Here is a 21,451-nt window from a genome sequence, read left to right on the forward strand (position 1 = left end):
ATGGCTGAATTTCTATCCTCAATGCCATAGTGGCATGATGTAGATTGAGAACTTGATACAATTGATGGAAGGAGTTAAACCAATCTCTCATCTATCTATTGTGCCATGAAGCAGTATTGAAATGGACCAGGACATGTAAGACTACTTGCAGCATTATTAATTATAGTTTAACCTTGGTGTGCCACATCGTCTACTTACTTAGTAAAGAGTACATCATTTGAGTTGATATTCACATTGGGCAGTAATATGAAAAGAACAGTGAATTGCAGCCCATTGAGCAACCTTTCTGAAAAGAAAAATCCAGTGGAGTATAAAACTATCGCTGAGTCATTACCATCCGGGATTACTTCTGTTCTGTGGAAAATGTGGGATCATAATGACAGCTTTTCATTGCAAAATCGTTAGTGTAGCCCAACCCTTCAGATATTTCCACTTTCACTTTTTGTGGATAGCTAATTTTCATTTGGATTTTTAGAGATTGGATGCAAACTGGCAGGTGTAGTCAAAATGGAGGACAGAATTCATGCTCTGAAGTTGTTGAAACTCAATGTTGAATCCAGAGGGCTGTGAAGTGCTTCCATAGAAAATGTGACGCTGTATCTTCAGCTTGCACCAGCTTTCACTGGAGCACTGCAGGAAGCCTGGGATAACAATGTTAGCACTGGAGCAAGATGGTATTATCGAAATGGCAAGTAACTGGAAGGGCAGGGTCATTCTTACAGATAGAGTCCAGAGCTTTTATTATAGTAGGGCTTAAAAAAAAACTCTGGTTATTAGATCTGGAATCAGTACAAATTTGAAGGCAAAAAAATAGTAAGAAACGTAATGCTGAATGGGTTCCAGAGAATTAACTGTAGAGAACAAAAGCTGGAATGGTATGCAGGATTTGGCATGTGACAGATAGAAATGTTTGGGACAGAACTAAAGGAATAGGAATGCCAGTCTGTCATCTTTAATTCTACATAAACATGAGCTCACCCAAAATTCTGCCACCTGTATCCTAACTTGCACAAACTTCTGCTCACCCTATAATGCTGTGCATACCACCCTAAGCTGGCTTTTGAGACAACAAAATCTCAGTTTTAAAGTTCTCATTTATGTTTTCATATCTCTCTCTCTCCTCTTGATCTCTGCAGTGTCCTCCAACCTGACCACATCTGAAAGATCTGCGCTCCATGGATTGTGGGCTTGTCACCCTTAAATCTCTGATTTTAATCACTCCACCATTGACAGTCAGGTCGTCAGCTACTTAGGCTTTAAGCTCTGATATTCCTTCTGTAAAGCTCATTGCAATTCTACACTCTTCAATTTTAAGATGCTTCATAAAATCTGCCTCTATAACCATCATCATCTGCCCAAATTTCTCATTATGTGGCTTGGTGTCAATGGTTTTTTTGATAAAACTCCTGTGATGTGCCTTGGGGTGTTTTTACTGTGTTAAAGATGCAATACAAATGCAAGTTGTTTCTTGACTAGTATAAACACTTTTATATCTATTTCATAATTTGGAACAATTACGCCATTACGTGGAGCACACTAAGGCTGTAATTAACTTGAATTTTCCTGGTCTGAGTAGGAACCTCATTTCTTGCCACAACAATTTACAGCAATCTGATAATCTTGTATAACAAGAAAACACCTTCAACCATTACAGATGTTACTGTTTGCCACCATTACAGATAAAATAAAGTATGTTACAAATGAATTCATTGCAATGAATATGCAAGAAAAAAGAACTTAGTTATGAATTCCTGTCTAAAACAGCCATTTGTGTGTAACTCATTGAAAAATCTGAAGGTGCTTCTCAGGAGCATCATAAACCAAACTGTGACACCAAACTGCATAAGATGATAGTGGATGAGATTACCCCTGATCGTTTGTACGTGACACTGAATATCCAACCTTACCTTTGAAGATCGTATGAGGAAAGGCTGAGGCACTTGGGGCTGTTCTCATTGGAGAAAAGAAGGTTTAGGGGAGATTTGATAGAGGTGTACAAGATGATTAGGGGTTTAGACAGGGTAGACACTGAGAACCTTTTTCTGTTAATGGAGTCAGCTGTTACTAGGGGACACAGCTTTAAATTAAGGGGTGGTAGGTATAGGACAGATGTTAGGGGTAGATTCTTTACGCAGCGGGTTGTGAGTTCATGGAATGCCCTGCCAGTAGCAGTGGTGAACTCTCCCTCTTTATGGTCATTTAAGCGGGCATTGGATAAGCATATGGAGGTTATTGGGCTAGTGTAGGTTAGGTAGACTTTGGTCGGCGCAACATCGAGGACCGAAGGGCCTGTACTGCGCTGTATTTTTCTATGTTCTATGTTACCTTTGACCTGAACTTGAACAGCTACACAAATACATAGTTACAAGAGCAAGTCAGATGCTGCAATTTCTGCGGGAAGTCACTCACCTCCTAACTCTTCAAAGCTTTCCTGACATATACAATGTACACACCAGAAGTTTGATGTAGCACTCCACTTGCCTGGATGAGAGTAGCTTCCCTAACATTTTAAGAAGCTTGACAAAGAAACTGCTAGACTGACACCCGATACAATACCTCCAACATTAATTTCCTTCCCCACCAGCTATCAGAAGCCATGGTGAAACCCATTTACAAAATGCATACAGCAACTCACCAAGGCGGCTCTGACAACATCTTCCAAACCAGTGACCTCAGCTACCTAGAAGGTCAAAGACTGCAGATGCATACGAACACTTGCTTTGGTGATAATCCAATGAAACTTCAATACCTTAGCACAGTTTTAAAAATCACTTAAACTTCGATTCTGTTTGGAGTTCTTGCTAATTTATCCTGATGAGAGTTGTGTACAGGCCTCCAAGCAGTTGTCAAGATGTGGGAAGAATTGAATCAGAAGATGCAAAAGGCATGTAAGAAAGACACTGTTACATAATCATAGGAGTCTTCATTATGGCAGCAGACTGAGAAAACCGGGTTGGTAACAGATCTCAAGAAAAGGAATTCGTGGAATGTCTTTGAGATTGGTTTTTTGGAGCAACTTATCGTAGAGCCCACTAGGAAACCGGCAATTCTGGATTTGGTAATATGTAATGAGGCATGGAAGGGGAGACAGTGGAGCAGCAATGGTAGGAGTTACTGGGGATAATCTGGGATGCACAGCAGAAATTCATCTCAAGGAAGTAGAAAAAAACTTAGGGGAGGATGGGGCAACCATAGCTGACAAATGAAGTCAGGAACAGCACAAAAGCAAAAGAAAAAGCATATAATGTGGTGAAGATTAATGGAAAACCAGAGGTTTGGGAAGTCTTTAAAAACCATCAGAAGATAGCTAACAAAGCAATAAGGTGTGTGTGTGGAGTGAGGGGAGTTGGTGGGGGAGGTGGTTGGTGGAGAAGAAGTTTAAATATGAGAGTAAGCTAGCTAGTAATATTAAAGATGATTGCAAGTATCTGAAAAGAGAGAGGTAAGAGTAAACATTGGCGGCTGAAAACTGAGGCTGGAGAAGTAGTAGAGGAACTGGTGGAGGAACTGAATAGGTACTTTGCATCAGTCTACACAGTGGAAGACACTAACAGGAAACTGTAGGCCAGTTAGCCTGATCTTGATCACTGGTAAGATTTTAGAGTCCATTATTAAGGATGAGATTGTAGTGTACTTGGAAGTGCTTGGTAAAATAGGACTGAATCAACACAGCTTCGTCAAGGGGAAGTCATGCTTTGAGGAGGTGACAAGCAAGTTAGACAAAAGGAGAACCAGTGGACATGATCTAATTGGATTTCCAAAGGTGTTTGACAAGGTGCTGCACAGGAGGCTGGGAAATAAGATAATTGTCTGTAATGTTAGGAGCAAGGTATGGCATTGATAGAGGAATGGCTGACAGAAGGCAGAAAGTCGGGATAAATGGGTCTTTTGTGGGATGTCAGCCAGTGACCTATGAGTTCCGCAGGGGTCAGTGTTAGGACCACAACTATTCATATTATATATTAACAATCTGGATGAAGGAACTGAGGACATTGTTGCTAGATTTGCAGATGACACAAAGATAGGTGGAGGGTCAAGTAATATTGATGAATCGAAGAGGCTGCTGAAACATTTGAATATGCTCGGCAAGTTGGCAGATGGAATACAGTGTGGGAAAGTATGAGGTTATGCACTTTGGTATGAAGAATAGAAACGCAGATTATTTTCTGAATGGGAAAGGCTTTGGAAATCTGAAGCTCAAATAGACCTGGAAGTTCTAGTTCAGGATTCTCTTAAGTTAAACATGCAGGTGGTTGGTGGTTAGGAAGTCAAATGAATTGTTAGCATTCATTTCAAGAGGGCTAGAATACAAGGGCAGAGATGCACTGCTGAGGTTGTATAAGGCTCTGGTCAGACTGCATTTGGAATATTGTGAACAATTTTCAACCTGTATATAAAAAAAGGATGTATTGGCATTGATGGAGTCCAGAAAATGGTTACATGGATGATCCTAGGGATGAAGGACTTGTCATATGAGAAGCAGTTGAGGACTCTGGGCCTGTACTTGAAGGAGTTTAGAAAGATATGGGGGGATCTGATTGAAACTTACAGAATGCTGACAGGTCTAGATAGAGTGGACATGGAGATGTTTCCACTAGTAGGAGAGACTAGCACTTGAGGGCACAGCCTCAGAGTGAAGGGGCAACACAGAACCGAGATAAGGAGGAATTTCTTCAGCCAGAAGGTAGCTAATCCGTGGAAGTCATTGCGGCAGAGGGCTGGTGGAAGCCAAGTCATTGAGCCTATTTAAGACAAAGCTAGATTCTTGATTGGTAAGGGAATCAGGGGTTATGGGGAGAAAGCAGGAGAATGAGATTGAGAAACATTTCAACCATGATCAAATGACAGAGCAGACCCGATGGGCTGAATGGTCTAATTCTGCTCTTATATTTTATCGTCTCATCACTGGTTGATTACCTTCATCAGGACAATTCTGAAGGTTCTTTGACCTGAAACATTAACACTGTTTCTCTCCACAAATGCTGTCAGACCTAAATAGTATAAATATTTTCAGTTTTGGTTTCACCAAAAGACTATCTGTTTATATTCCATTACGATTTGTGGGAGCTTGTTGTGTTGATGATGGTTGCCTTATTTCCTACATGATAACAATGAGTGTGTTTCAAAAGTTCTTCACTGGCTGTAAAATACAACGGAGTGTTCTGAGGTTGAATCATCAAATTCCTGCCTCTGCACATTGCCTCTTGTCATATGAGAAGCAATTGAGGACTCTGGGTCTGTACTTACACTCAGTCTTACTGATGACTTATGGTGCAGACATTTGCTACTTTTGTCCATTCTTCTTGATTTCAAAAATTCCACAACTGTTCTGCAACAGCAATACAGGAATAATTGAATTTATAACATGCCCCTTAGAATCACAGGTAATCCCTAAGTCTGTATATTTTTTCAATGTGTAAGTCACACTGGTGATTTAGCCTCAGCACTATTGCAGAATTAGGATACGGATCAGGATAAATGCTGAGGTCTGCTCCTCCGCAAGACACAAACAGGATACAGATTATAATATGAATTACTAAACAAGTCGGCTTTCAGCTCTAATCTCGCCAACCTGTGATTTTGCATTCTAATCAAATGTATGCAAGAATATCACAGGTTGGCAAGTATACAAGTGGAAAACTCAAGCTGGTGGGGAAGATATTGTTTATCTAATGGGAAGAGGAATTGTGGTTGGTGCATATTTACCCTTTTTGCTGATTTTAAATGGAAAAGTAGCCAAGAGTCTCGGGTGATGTTTTCTAGTTTAAAACCCCACCTGCTTTAGGTTAAAATTAATGGAGAGCCAAAGTTGTAACCCTTTACTTGGAGGAAGAAAAGCTTTCATTTATTGCTTTGCACAAGATATCATTTCACATGCTGAATTGCTTTGAATTGCCTTCACTCAGTTGCCATGTTAGCAAAAGAAGCATGTGTTTTGCTTGAAGTATTCTTCAAACTTATCAATGAAATATATAACCAGTTAAATAATTCCTGGGAATGGGAAGAATGTTGGCCAAGATATCCAGCAAACTATCTGCATTTCTTCAATTTGTGTCACTAAACCTTTAATGCCCACATTGTCAAATAGGAGCTTCATTCTCATTCTCTGACAGTGTTTGGATGGTCTTCCATCCAATTTTGGATCAATGGATGGTCCTCCATCCCACATTGACTTGTCTGCCTCGATTACTAAGGTCCAGGACTTCTATTATTCTTGAAAAATGTTAGCAACTGGACCAGGCTGACACAGTACCATGGGTGTATAATCTTCATCAGGAATGGAGCAAAACCTCAAATGTCATGTTTTAAGGTTCACCCTGTGTGAGAAATAGTAATCACACAGACTCAAATAGAATTATACTTCTGCACGTAATCAAGACCACTACAGGTTTATCAACCATCATCAACCTAATTGTTGATTGGAATCAGGACTGGTGCTGGTTAAGGTGCATTGAAATGAATAAATTATTCAGTGCAAAATATAATAGTTAATTAATTTGTTCAAAGGCATTTGCAAGAAGCAAAGCCTGCTTCAATAAGATGTGTTGTATAGTTTTCGTTTGACTTTGGGGACAAGATGAGATTTTATAGCATTTTCCCTCTCATATGTCCACAATAGAATAAAAAGGACAAGTCTGTGCAGTCACGGTCACATTGGCCTTTTAATCCATCTTCTTACGTTACCTTTCATCACAGGTATTTGGCTTTCCTACGGATCTCCATGTACGAATGCCCACTATGAGTTCAGAAGAGTATGCCTTTGATAGAATGAGGTAAATATTTTTACATAAAGCAAAGAATATGGATGTTGGAGATCTGAAAATAGCAAAAACAAGCTCAGCGGGTCTGGCAGCATCTGTGAAGAGAAAACAGAGTTAATGTTCTGACGTTCTGATAAAGGGTGGGTGGACTCCAAGTGTAAACTGTATTTCCTCTCCACAGATGCTGCCAGACCTGCTGAGTTTCTCCAGCAATTTCCGTTTTCATTTGTTAAATATTTTAAATATGCTTGTTATTTTTTAATAGAGACTTAATGTCTGTGCATTTTTATACACTAATACTTACATTTCAAATACATCATTAGTGTCTTAATTGGTAGCATTTGCAACTTCATAAAATGCTCCTATACTGTGTGAAGTGAGTTGCAGTAGATAGGTAGATAGTAACTCATTTTAAGTCAGAAAGTAAGATTGGACCCAAGAATTTTTAATAGAGGGAAGCACTAATCAAGTCATGCTGAATCAAGTTGACTCTGTGATATAACATTCAGTGAATCTACTATAGTATGCAGAATCTAATCGGTATTAATTTCTGGGGGATGTTAGCTGATGCACAACACTTGTAAAATTTTATAGTACTGTAGCAGAGAAATTTGGAAGATGTGGGTGCTCAAGAAAGCAAGGAATTAGGAAGTGCAGTTCAACCCATCAAGCTAATTTCTACCATAAATACCACACACCAATTAATTTGTGGAAAGAAATTCATATAAAAATGCGTCTTGATCCCCACTGGTGAACAAAGAAGATACAGGATTTGTTTTATTATTCCTTCAGATGATGTGGATGTCCTTAGCTAGCATTTGTTCCTTATCCTTACTTGCCCTTGTGAAGGTGATGGTGATCTGCCATCTTGACCCACTACAATGTGGTGTAGGGATAACCACTGTGCTGTTAGGGAGAGTGTTCTAGGATATTGAACCAGTGAAATACAGCGATATAGTTACAAGTCAGGATATTGTGTGACTTGGAGGGGAACTTTCAGGTGATCGTATGCCCATGCATCTTCAGCCCTTGTCCTTCTGGTGGTAGAGGTCACTTATTTGGAATGTACTGTCAGAGGAGCCTTGGTGAGTTGCTGCAGTGCATCTAGTAGATAGTCTACACAACTGCCACTGACGGTTGGTAGCAAAGGAAGTGGTTATTTGAGGTGGTGGATGGGTTGTCAGTCAAGTGGGCTGCTTTGCCCTGGATGGTCCTGGATCAAGCGTCTTCAATGTTATTGAAGTTGCACTTGCCCAGGCAAGTTAGGAGTATTCAATCAAACTCCTGACGTATACCTTTATAGATGTCAGTAATGCCTTGCAGAGACAGGAAGTGAGTGACTTCCTACAGAATTCCTAGAATCTGACTGCTCTTTAGCTATAGTATTTATATGGCTATTCCAGTTCAGTTTCTGGTCAATGGTAACTATGGTGATAGTGGGTGTTTCAGAAATTGTACTGCCATTCAATGTCAAGGGGAGATGGTTAGATTCTTTTGTTGATAATGGTCATTGCCTGGCATTTGTTTCACATAATAAGATCCTGGCCGATCTGTTTGTGTTCTGAATTCCACATTACCATTTCGATTAACGTTTCAAACCCTTGCCCATCAATAAACTATTCACCTCAATCTTAAAAATATTCAATGACTTGGCCTCCACAGCCTTCTGAGGCAATGTTCCAAAGGCATGCAGTACTCCAAGAGAAAAGCTTTTTATTCACCTCAGTCCTAAAAGTGTAACTCCTAATTTTTAAACAGTGGCCTCTGGTTCATGACCTGATTTGAGACAAAAGAACTGCAAATGCTGGAATCCAAAGTAGACAAACATGAGAGTGGAAGAACACAGCAATCCAGGCAGCAACAGGAGGTGGAGAAGTCAACGTTTCGGGTATAACCTTTCTTCAAGACTAGATGTGGGGGTACCATTTCCATTGCCACTTCCGGGCTCACACCACATTCCCTAACCCCTCCAACCCCACCAATACCATTTCCTGTAAGTGAAAAAAGATGCAACACCTGCCTGTACACCACTTTCCTCACCTCCATTCAGGGCCCCAAACAGTCCTTCCAGGTGAGACAGAGGTTCACATGCATCTTCTCCAACCCAATCTACTGCATCCTGTTGCTTCCAATGTGGTCTTCTCCACATTGGTGAGATCTGATGTAAACTAGATGTCCATTTCACCGGGCCCGAAATGGCCAGCCTGACCTCCCAGTCACTGTCCATTTCAATTCCCCTCCCACTCTCCCTCCAATATGTCCACCCTCGACCTCCTCTGATTTGCCAGAGCGAATCAGACCACAAATTGGAGGAACAACAGGCCATCTTCCACCTGGGCAGCCTACAGCCCAGAGGACTCAACATTGAGTTCTCCAATTTCAAATAACCTTCCCATCCATCCCCCATTACCCTTGCCAGCCCCGCCTCCACCCTTCCATTCCACCTATTAACCCTTCCTTCCAGCTACCAATCGGATTCGTCCCTCCCATCGATCACCCAGGTGGTACCCACAGCCTGTGTTTACCTATCACTACCTCCCTATTATGCCTCTCCCTACCCCAAACACCACCACCCTCCCATCTCACTTTATCTATAGCTTTCCTATGCTTACATCTAGTCCTGAAGAAGGGTTATAACCGAAACGTTGACTTCGCCTGCTGATGCTGCCTGGGTTACTGTGGTCTTCCAGCCTCCTGTTTGTCTGCTCTGGTTCTTGACACAGTGACAACAGCAAACATTGTTTCCTTTCTTTCACAGCTTGGGAAGAATCATTGTGATCCAGCTCACAGCAGGTTTACTGGAAAGTGAGCATTTATAAATTAATTTCCCCAACAATTCTACACTCATCCCTCCACAATTCCCTCCTCCTTTTCTTAAATCATTAATATTTTCCTGGGATATATTTTCTCGGGTGCGAGTTACTATCACTCACTGCTGATGATCCTGGTGTGTGCACCCAAACAGAGTCTATTGAGGGGTTGTTCAATAGTAAGAAGTATTAGAGGGGCATGGTGGCACAGTGGTTAGCACTGTTGCCTCACAGCGTCAGAGATCTGGGTTCAATTCCTGCCTCAGGTGACTGACTGTGTGGAGTTTGCACATTCTCCCTGTGTCTGCGTGGGTTTCCTCCCACAGTCCAAAAAAATGTGCAGGTTAGGTGGATTGGCCTTGCTAAATTGCCCATAGCTGGGGGGGGGGGGGGTTGAAATGTAGGATAATGGGTCTGGGTGGATTGCGCTTCGGAGGGTCAGTGTGGACTTGTTGGGCTGAAGGGCCTGTTTCCACACTGTAAGTAATCTAATTATCTCTCCATACCTGTCAGAAGTGAAAGGCCTGGCCAAATTACCCCACCCTGTCTCAGAACTGTTGACAGTAAAAATAGTGCTCCAGTGAGTGCCTGGCATCTCAGTTGACATGACTTAACATGGTATAGAATTACCTAAGAGTCTACAGCAAACAAGCCCATTGAATTCAAATTCAATTCACTTGAATTCTCAGTGAATAGTTGTTTGAAGTTTTCGTTTCACTAGGCACTGACTTTTGGTGAGCGTAACAAGGCAGGGACAGACAGAGAGAGTGTGTCTTCTGAGAATTCTCCTTCACAAAGTGACGTTTCCTGGTCTCTGCTTCCCCTCCAGAGCAGCTGTTGCTTTGGATTTATTTGTATGTTCTGAGTCTGCTCATTTGCTTTTCAAAGCTGGCTAACGGCAGCCAAACCTTTCATTTCCCGACGTATGAAATTATCATACAAGCATGAATTAAACAGGATGCAAATTTCTCAATGCTTCTAGACATGGTTGTCTGATTTCACTGTCTTTGGTTGAAGGGATCATTTCAGTGTAGTTTTTGTATAACTCTAACTTGTGTTTCACAAAGTTAAAAATCACACAACACCAGGTTATAGTCCAAAAGGTTTATTTGGAATCACTAGCTTTCGAAGCGCTGCTTTTTCACCACCCGATGAAGAAGCAGTGCTTCAAAAGCTAGAGCTTCCAGATAAACCTGTCGGACTATAACCTGGTGTTGTGTGATTTTTAACCTCGTCCACCCTAGTCCAACACCGGCTCCTTCACGTCATTGTTTCATAAATTTGGAGATGCCGGTGTTGGACTAAACACAGTTAGTTGTTTCACAAAGTTTGCCTCAATTCAATGATCGCAGCAGAAATTTTAGGTCTGAACTTACCATTTTTAAAAGTCATTTAGTCTGTAAAAGCTTTGATCTTTAGAATTAGAGGATAGACATTGAATATTGATATTCCATTTTTACTACAATCATAATACTGTTGGAAATATGGTTCATTTTTCATTTACTATTTTACAGAAGTACATTTGAATATGTTTTGGAAGCTTCCAAATCACTTAAACAAAAGACAGGTGATGGAACCATGACTTATTTGAACAAAGGACAGTTTTATCCCATCACACTCAAAGAAGTGGGTTCCAATGAAGAAATCCATCATCCAGTCAGCAAAGTCAGAGTAAGTGTTGGTGTGAATGTCAACCTGATTTCATTGTCATAATATATAATTGGTCCCTGTACAACTACCATACTGCCATTTTCGATCTTTAAAATAATTTCTGAAAGATTTTTTTGATGTAAACCGAATGAAATATATACATTGTGAAAACTTTTGTTACATAGCTAACGCACAAACCTCTTACTAAGTGGAGTAAATTCTGACTTTGTGGTAGTGGAAAATAGTTGATAGTAAACTTGAAGTTTACTTGTCCTGGTATTTTTTTATTTACATTAACTTCAGAAGAGATGTTAGATAATCTACTACTTCTTTTAAAACCTGCCACTCTATCATTCAAAGGCCAAAATCTACCCATGTTTTGATTGCATACAGAGAATGTTTTACAGATCCTTTTCATTGTACAATTTATGGTCCTAGTAAAATCTTGCACTTCATTATTGTAAAATGCTGAATTTCCTTCTATTTTCAGAGTGTGATAATGGTTGTTTTTGGCGATGATAAAATCCGTGATGAGCAACTTAGGCACTGGAAATACTGGCACTCCCGGCAGCATACTGCGAAACAGCGCTGTATTGACATTGGTATGGAACCAACAACTGCTTGCTGTCAGATAAAAAGGGAGTAAATGTTTGTTTGGCCGGGGGTGACTTATGTTACCGAATTATCCCTTGTGGAATAGGTGCCTCACTTTGACTGTGGTCACCAATGGGAAACAATAGGGTGGCACAGTGGCTGAGTGGTTAACACTGCTGCCTCACAAGGCCAGGGACCCGGGTTTGATTCCAACCTTGGGTGACTGTGTGGAGTTTGTATGTTCTCCCCGTGTCTGTGCGGGTTTCCTCTGGGTGCTCCAGTTTCTTCCTACAGTCCAAAGATGTGCAAGTTAGGTGAATTGGCTGTGCTAAATTGCCCATAGTGTTCAGGGATGTGTAAGCTAGGTGCATTAAGTCAGGGGAAATGTATTCTAATAGGGTAGAGGTGGTTTACTGTTTGGAGGATCGGCGTGGACTTGTTGGGCCAAATGGCCTGTTTCCACACAATAGGGATTCTGTGATGTATATTGGTCCACACTAGAAACAAGCCATTGTTCACCTCCTTGAGTTTGCTTTGCCTGACTGTGAGGAATGTTAGATGTTCACAACAGAAATAGGAATAATCCTAAAGCAAAGAACTTGAGGATAATTGTTGCCACTGCAGCTACTGGCTAAGGTATGGTCCTTTGATATTCCTGTAGAAGGTTGCAAAGATCAAAGCCAAACTGTCTTGAGAAATACAATTTCCTCCAATATTTAAAGATAGGACACCCTTATCCTATCAGTCCAACTGGATGGGCAAAGCCTTCTTAAAGCAGTCCCTTCAACTACTGCCATTTCAGAGCTCCTGCTGCAGCATCTGCAGGTTGTTCAGTACTGCTGCTGATTTCCCACTTGCTCTGTTCTCCTCCTGCACATCCACCCGAGTCCCAGAGGATCAGAGGGCTGCTCTCTCATTGGATAACAGGTAGTGGTTTAACCTGACAAACACCATCCCATCATTGCAGTTAGATCATTAGGCTTGCACTGTTAATTGAGGGTGAACAATCAAAGAGTTTGCTAAATCATAGCTTGCTTCAACTCTGAGATTAGAAGCATACAAGTTCCACTCTGATCTGAATATACATGCAAGTTGGTCAGAATTTTGATTTTCTTTCTGGTTTAACACTAGATTTGCGATCTGAATTTTGTCAGAGGACTAAGATTGGTTGAAACTCCATCTCTTGGTTCATGAAACACTGACCTGTCTATACTGGGGTCTCAGCCAGCCCGAAGGTCCATGTTGCTCACAATGCTCACTTTATGACTTAAATATATAACCAAATAGAGTCGTAGAGATGTACAGCACAGAAACAGACCCTTCGGTCCAACCCGTCCAAGCCAACCAGATATCCCAACCCAATCTAGTCCCACCTGCCAGCACCCGGCCCATATCCCTCCAAACCCTTCCTCCTCAGAGACCCATCCAAATACCTGTTAAATGTTGCAATTGTACCAGCCTCCAACACATCCTCTGGCAGCTCATTCCACACATGTACAACCCTCTGCGTGAAAAAGTTGCCCGTAAGTTCTCTTTTATATCTTTACCCTCTCACCCTAAAGCTATGCCCTCTAGTTCTGGACTCCCCAGCCCCAGGGAAAAGACTTTGCCTATTTACCCTATCCATGCCCCTCATAATTTTGTAATCCTCTATAAGGTCACCTCTCAGCCTCTGACGCTCCAGGGAAAACAGCCTGTCCCTGTAGCTAATCGTGGCAACATTCTTGTAAATGTTTTCTGAACCCTTTCAAATTTCACAACATATTTCCGATAGGAAGGAGACCAGAATTGCACGCAGTATTCCAACAGTGACCTAACCAATGTTCTGTAGAGCTGCAACATGACATCCCAACTCCTGTACTCAATACTCTGACAAATAAAGGAAAGCATACCAAACGCCATCTTCACTATCCTATCTACCTGCGACTCCACTTTCAAGGAGTTATGAACCTGCACTGCAAGATCTCTTTGTTCAGCAACACTCCCTAGGACCTTACCATTAAGTGTATAAGTCCTGCTAAGATTTGCTTTCCCAAAATGCAGTATCTCGCATTTAGCTGAATTAAACTCCATCTGCCACTTCTCAGCCCATCTGGCCCAGATCCTGTTGTAATCTGAGGTAACCCTCTTCGCTGTTCACTACACCTCCAATTTTAGTGTCATACGCAAACTTACTAACTACCTCTTATGCTCGCATCCAAATCATAAGAATAAGAATAATCTCCACACTCCAGATATCTTGCCCATTCTGCTGTACAGCTGTTAATTTTCCTTTTGTAATTTTTCTCTTTCTAGTGCAAGTCCTTATCTAGATTGAAAGTAACTTCATTAAAATTGTTGTATCATTCTTGTTTGGAGAATAGAGGTAAACCTGACTTTGAATCTGAGTGTAGATTATCTTGTAATATTATCTTGTTATGCCTCTTAGTTGCAAGATGTAGTATGTGTGGTCATGTTATAATGAGCAAATTACTCATTATAGTCGAGGTTGTATGTGACTCTGAAGGTTATTTGAGGGGAGTGGCAATAGTATCAGGTTGCAGTTCAGTGTGTGCCTACGGATGTGTTGGCTGATGGCTTTGGTTGTGTCGTTATTTGGGTGGATTCAAGTGCGTTTTGCATTTGCATTGGCCTTAAGTTGTGAAGAGAATGTGTAGAAAATGTGTTGCTGGAAAAGCGCAGCAGGTCAGGCAGCATCCAAGGCGCAGGAGAGTCGACGTTTCGGGCATGAGCCCTTCTTCAGGAATGAGGAGAGAGTGTCAAGCAGGCTAAGATAAATGATAGGGAGGAGGGACTTGGGGGAGGGGTGTTGGAAATGCGATAGGTGGAAGGATGTCAAGGTGAGGGTGATAGGCCGGAGTGGGGTGGGGGCGGAGAGGTCAGGAAGAAGATTGCAGGTTAGGAAGGTGGTGCTGAGTTTGAGGGATTTGACTGAGACAAGGTGGGGGGAGGGGAAATGAGGAAACTGGAGAAATCTGAGTTCATCCCTTGTGGTTGGAAGGTTCCTAGGCGGAAGATGAGGCGCTCTTCCTCCAGCCGTCATGTTGCTATGGTCTGGCGATGGAGGAATCCAAGGACCTGCAAGTCCTTGGTGGAGTGGGAGGAGGAGTTGAAGTGTTGAGCCACGGGGTGGTTGGGTTGGTTGGTCCGGGCGTCCCAGAGGTGTTCTCTGAAACATTCCGCAAGTAGGCGGCCTGTCTCCCCAATATAGAGGAGGCCACATCGGGTGCAGCAGATGCAGTAAATGATGTGTGCGGAGGTGTAGGTGAATTTGTGGCGGATATGGAAGGATCCCTTGGGGCCTTTGAGGGAAGTAAGGGGGGAGGTGTGGGCACAAATTTTGCATTTGTTGCAGTTGCAGGGGAAGGTGCCGGGAGTGGAGTTTGGGTTGGTGGGGGGTGTGGACCTGACAAGGAAGTCACGGAGGGAGTGGTCTTTTCGGAACGCTGATACGGGAGGGGAGGGAAATATATCTCAGGTGGTGGGGCCCATTTGGAGGTGGCGGAAATGACGATGGATAATGTGATGTATATGGAGGTTGGTGGGGTGGCAGTTGAGGACCAGTGGTGATCTGTCCTGGATGTAGGTATTGGTTGTCCTGGTTGGGTCCAAATTTTGTTGGTTTGAACATAGTCCGGAGTCCTTGTGGGATTAGTCGGTTCCATAGACAGGTGCTGAGGAAGTAGATATGGCTGTGGTAGCGAGTTTGTTTGAGAACGTGGCTGAAGAGCTTCTGGGCAGAGGAGATGACCTGGGGTGTGCAGGACAGAACCCCACTGGTCCTCACCCAGCACCCCACCAACCCCAGGACAGAACCCCACTAGTCCTCACCTACCACCCCACCAACCAGGACAGAACCCCACTGGTCCTCACCTACCACCCCACCAACCCCAGGACAGAACCCCACTGGTCCTCACCTACCACCCCACCAACCAGGACAGAACCCCACTGGTCCTCGCCTACTACCCCACCAACCGCAGGACAGAACCTGCCATTCACCTAATCTATACCCCTCATGATTTTATAAGGTCACCCCTCAACTTCCTTTACCACAGTGAAAAATGTCCCAGCCAATCCAGCCTCTCCCATAACTCAAACACTCCATTCCTGACACCATCCTGGTAAATCTTTTCTGAACCCTCTCCAGCTTAATAATATCCTTCCAAAACAAGGTAACCAGAACTGGACACACTACTCTAGAAGATGCCTCATCAACATCCTATACAACCTCAACATAACATGCCAACTCCTGTAGTCAAAGGACTGAGCAGTATATGCAATTTCCTCTCTTTCCTCCACTTAAACTTGTAAGTGGCAGTTTTATCTTGCAATCTAAAACCAATTGCAAGGCTTTAATAATTATAGGATAGACATGGTTGGTTGTCATGCAAGACGTCAGTGACTATTATTACGTTTTCAAACTGATGAGTCTCACTGAATGGATTTTTTAAGCAGTTTCTCATGTGAAACCATAGATTGATTTCTCAATCGACCTTTACAGTTCAGGGTAAAGTAAACACAGGAGAACTCTTTTTCTTAACCTTTTTGAGAGCCTTGGCAAATGAACCACAGTGAAAGATATAAAGAGGGAGGATTTGATTAGCATAGGTACTGAACACAAGTATCCAAAGTAAATGATCTTTACTTCTTAAATACAAGTTGCCAGTTTGTGAGGGAAGCGTCTCTCTAGGTTGCCTGTAAAATGAGCAACACAGAGGAGGAACACGCCTTGACAACAGGTAACGTCTCATTTAGATGATTAACGTCTCCTTGCCACTCGGTCTCTCAGACTCCTAGGAAACTAAAAGCTTTGCACAGATAGGCCCGCAAAGACACTTTGTCCTGGGTAATCCTACCAACTGCCAGAATACACCAATATTAGACCATAAGACCATAGACATAGGAGCAGAAGTGAGGCCATTCAGCCCATCGAGTTTGCTCCGTCATTCAATCTAGCTGATAAGTTTCTCAACCCCATTCTTCTGCTTTCTTCCCATAATCTTTGATCCCCTTGATAATCAAGAACATATCTATCTCCATATTAAATATACTTACTGACTTCTGTGGCAGTGAATTATTAGGGAACTATGTGAAGCAATAAGATCATTACGAAAATTAAATGGACTTGATATAACGAGAGATATTATACAAGGGTGCACTATACAAATTAACATTCTTTCTACCCCACTTTTACTTTCTTATTCCCTAAATCGAAAAGAAATGCAAGCTTAGGTAAAAAGTAAAGAGTAAAGAACTTTTTTGTGTATTTGTGCACATCATCTTCTGAAAGTCAAAAAACTGGGGCAATGCATTTTAATTATGGATTCTGTTCCCCTGGGGTCCTGTGTTTTTAGCAATGGTCACAGGGTTGTTATTGGGCTAGCTTTTAATCTCAGATATTATTGAATTTACATCTCACTGTATCGTAAAGGGAATTGAACCCATGCCCCCAGGTGTCTGGATTACTAATCTATGACGTTGCCATTACACCATTGCCTCTCACTTGACCCTCCCCTCAGCTCATCTGCCTTGTTGATGAGAAGACAGTCGAATGAACGCTTACATTTTAACCAAGCAGGAATCAGATATTACTGAGCAGTCAGTTAGATGATGCCAGCCAGTAGAATGCCATATGTGAGCTTTTTAAAGGAGCCTTGCAGCTATCAGGAATTGATCCATGTTTTATGGTACCATTACCATGTCAAAGGCTTTGGCCTTAAAGCTTCCATTTGAGCTCATAACCTGTGGTTTCGGAGGTTCTGATTTATATTTGAGTTTTTGTCTTGGGGTTGTGCTATCTTGGGAGTCTGCTTTTGTTTTTGCAGTTCAAGTTTAGCTAGGTTTGGTAAAACTCATTTTTATTTAATAAGATCAGTCCCTTATTACTGTTTTCCTACAGCTGATTACAAAGAAAGTTTCAACACAATTAGCAACATTGAAGAAATCGCTTACAATGCCATCTCCTTTACATGGGACATCAATGATGAAGCTAAGGTAGGGCTGGATTGCTGCACTGCAGCACATTTCAATTTGTTTTAAGGTGATGCAGTTTTCACTCATCAAGATGACATAAATGTAAATATTTAGAATACAAACTAGAGAAACTCGGCCAATCTGACAACTTCTGTGGAGAAGAAACAGAATTAACGATTCAAGTCCAAAGACTCTTCAATGTAACTGTCCCTCAATTCAAAGAAGAGTCTTTGGTTTCAAAACATGATCTTTACTTCTGTCTTCAAAGTTGTATTTTCTGATTTTAGTTCCGATTTTCACCATCTGCAGGATTTTGTGTTTATTTCTGAATATTTAAACTTGATTGAACCTCTCAAGTCGTTTCTACAATTTAACTTTCTCTTTGGTGTAAGCCCACCTGGCCTAGAGCCATGAACATCTTGATTCTCTGTTGTCTCCTGGTGTCTGCTGTAAGATTGATTCAGCCTGGTGGTTTATGGATGCCACTCTATATTGGAATGTAATTTGGTGAACATCATCAGGAGAAGAATCTTCACCCTGGGCAAAATGGCGGAAGTAGGTTCTGCAGATGCTGGAGATTAGAGTCAAGATTAGAGTGATGCTGGAAAAGCACAGCAGGTCAGGCAGCATCCGAGGAGCAGGAAAATCGATGTTGATTTTCCTACTCCTCGGATGTTGCCTGACCTGCTGTGCTTTTCCGGCACCATACTAATCTTGACTCTGGGCAAAATGTCTACTGCTGACTGACAGTAGCAGCTATGATGCTTCACCAGCAAGATTCGCAATGAGCAATTCATTAACAATGTTTTAAAGTTTTTAATTGAAGTGTTTGCAGCGAATTTAAAAAGAAGTGCAGGAACAAATTACTGCAGATGCTGGAATCTATATTGAAAATCACAAATGCAAGAGATCGCAACAGGTTAGACAGCATCAATGGAGAGAGAGAACAAGCCAATGTTTTGAGTCTAGATGACTCTTCATCAGGGCTGAAGTGAAATGTGGAGGGCAGAGATTTATGCTGTAGTTTGGAGGGGGTTGGACGGGTTTGGATAGTGGGTGTGGGGGCCAAAGATATTGATAGTTCAGATTAAGTGATTGGAATGTGAGGATGGAAGGACTATGATGTGTCTCCTGCTAGACTTGAAAGGATGGTAAGTGGGATGGGGGGAGGGGAGGACATGGCAACAAGCTTAAAGAAGGGGAAGAAATGAGAGTTGATTCCCAATCTGACGGTGTTGAACTCAATATTAAGTCCAGAAATTTGTAAAGTGCCTAGTCTGAAAATGAGATGTTGTTCCCCTAGTGTGCTCTGTGATTTACTGGAACACTGCGGTATGGTGAGGGCAGACATGTGGGCATGTGAGTAGGATGCTGTGTTAAAATGACTGGCTACAGGAAGGTTGGGATCTGCTCTACATTGGGAGAAATCCAATGCAGACTGGGTGACTGCTTTGCAGAGCACCTCTGGTCTGTGCGTAAGCATTACCCTGACCTTCCTGTAGCCAGTCATTTTAACATAGCATCCTGCTTGCATGCCCACATGTCTACCCTCAGCATACGGTAGTGTTCCAGTGAATCACAGCTAAAACTAGAGGAACAACATCTCATCTTCACACTCAGCACTTTATAGCCTTCTGGACTTAATATAGAGTTCAACACCTTCAAATTGTGAACCAGCTCCCATTTCTTCCGTCTTTTAGCTTGTTGCCATGTTCTCCCCTCCCCCTATTTCACTCACTGTCCTTTCCAGTCTGGCAGTTAGACACACCATTCTTCGGCTATTCTGACATTCCAATCACTTAATCTAAATTATCAACGTCTTTTCTCCATCAGCAGCCTACACCCACTACCACCATCACTGCTCCTCTCCTCCCCCCAACAGGAGCATAAATGTTGTCCCCTTTCCACTTCACTTCACTCCATTCACTTCAGATGAAAAGCCATCTCGACACGAAATGTTAGCTTGCTGTCTCTCCATGGTGCTGTTGGACCCACTGTGGTCTCCAGCATTTGTTGTTTTCATTTTAAAAAGTGCAGACAAGCTGAGCTCTTTTTGTCAATCAAAGTTTGATGAGGTTCCCTACAGTGTGGAAACAGGCCCTTTGACCCAACCAGTCCACATCGACCCTCTGAAGAGTAACCCACCCAAACCCGCTTCCCTCTGACTAATGCACCTATCACTATGGGCAATTTAGCACAGCCAATTCACCAGACCTGCACATCTTTGGATTGTGAGAGGAAACTGGAGCACCCGGAAGAAACCCACGCAGACACAGGGAGAAAGTGCAAACTCCACACCGAAAGTCACTCAAGGCTGGAATCGAACCTGGATCCCTAGTGCTGTAAGGCAGCAGTGCTGACCACTGAGCCACCATGCCACCCTAAATTTACCAGAAGCCATGGGGTGCCGGTGTTGGACTGGGGTGGACAGTTAAAAATCACACAGCACCAGGTTATAGCCCAACAGGTTTATTTGGAAGTACAAGCTTTCAGAGCGCTGCTCCTTCATCAGGTAGTTAGTAGGGTAGGACATGAATTTATAGTAAAAGATCAAAGTGTCAAACAACTGGTGCAATGTATAGAACAAACCTAGGTTGCTGTTAAGTCTTTAATCACTCAGAATGGGGATGTGGGTTTCAACCGATTAATATGTAAATCTCAGAACTTCTTTCAAGTTCCAGCCTTGAGATAACTTAAGGTTTTTTTTAAAAAAGGTGACATCTCAGCTCAGACAGTGCATTCAAGGTGTGAGGTTAGAGTCTGTCTGTATTCCAACCTTGAGTCAGACCAGTTCTGTTTCCAAAGTAGGAATTTATAAAATGTCATATGGATTGTCTGCCCTCTGACCGTGTGTTATTTGAAAAAAATAGAATGTATCTGCAAAAAAACATGAACAGCTGCAGCCAATCAGATGAGCCTGAGTAATGGCGTTCAGGAGACTTTAACAGACAATTATGAATTTTTAATGTCTGTGTGTCTTGACTAAATAACTGTACAATAAGTTCTGTTTTGTAATTGGGAAAACTATGTGAAAGGTCAAAAGAAATGGGCGCAAGGCTGTGCCAAAATAATGAGCAGAGGGGTTTCCATTTGTGTAATCCTTTCTTTCACACTCCAGCAGCATCTTGAAATGTTTCTGGGGTGATGCACAAGGCCCTGATCCAATGCATGGCATTTTGATCAGTGGAGGAACCAACTTTGTGGCTGATGGGCTCATATATCAACATGTCTACAAGTAGGAGCGATCATTAAGTATGTCTAAAATGTAGATATAATGCACCCAAACTGGAACCTGCTGCACACATCTTGGCTTGATGCTAAAAGCACACAGGAGCTGAGCATTCAGAGTACTGTTCCCTGGCTCCCTCCTCTCCGTTCACTGAATTAATAGCCCACCACATTGAATCAGGTTTGATTTTGAAACCATAAGGAGAAGTGAGATTAGGATGTGGCTCCAAACTTTCCTTCACTTTCACTCCTTTTCCCTCCTTGCCTTTTGTTCTATCCTGTCCCTTCCTTCCCTTTTGCCCTGCATTTAAAGAAAAGATTAATTAAAATCGTAGTTTTGCAGTTAAGGTGAATGCTAGAACTTTAAAAAATTGTTTAGTCAATGTCTGGAGAGATAAATTATTGCTTCAGGTGGAGAGCCTTCTAGAGAATTAT

At 42.2% G+C, this 21,451-nt stretch overlaps 1 protein-coding gene across 4 annotated transcripts in view; it reads left to right on the forward strand.

Moving 5' to 3' along the window:
* Positions 1 to 21,451, forward strand: part of grhl1 (grainyhead-like transcription factor 1) — a 120,446-nt gene that overhangs the window by 36,969 nt on the left and 62,026 nt on the right. For all 4 annotated transcript variants that reach the window (XM_060853405.1, XM_060853413.1, XM_060853422.1 and 1 more), the window contains 4 exons: positions 6,697 to 6,773; positions 11,086 to 11,242; positions 11,712 to 11,823; positions 17,715 to 17,809. In XM_060853405.1, the coding sequence (XP_060709388.1) occupies positions 6,697 to 6,773; positions 11,086 to 11,242; positions 11,712 to 11,823; positions 17,715 to 17,809 (441 nt within the window). The remainder of the gene's footprint in view (positions 1 to 6,696; positions 6,774 to 11,085; positions 11,243 to 11,711; positions 11,824 to 17,714; positions 17,810 to 21,451) is intronic.

Source organism: Hemiscyllium ocellatum, chromosome 3, assembly GCF_020745735.1.
Source record: "Hemiscyllium ocellatum isolate sHemOce1 chromosome 3, sHemOce1.pat.X.cur, whole genome shotgun sequence".
Lineage (NCBI taxonomy): Eukaryota > Metazoa > Chordata > Chondrichthyes > Orectolobiformes > Hemiscylliidae > Hemiscyllium > Hemiscyllium ocellatum.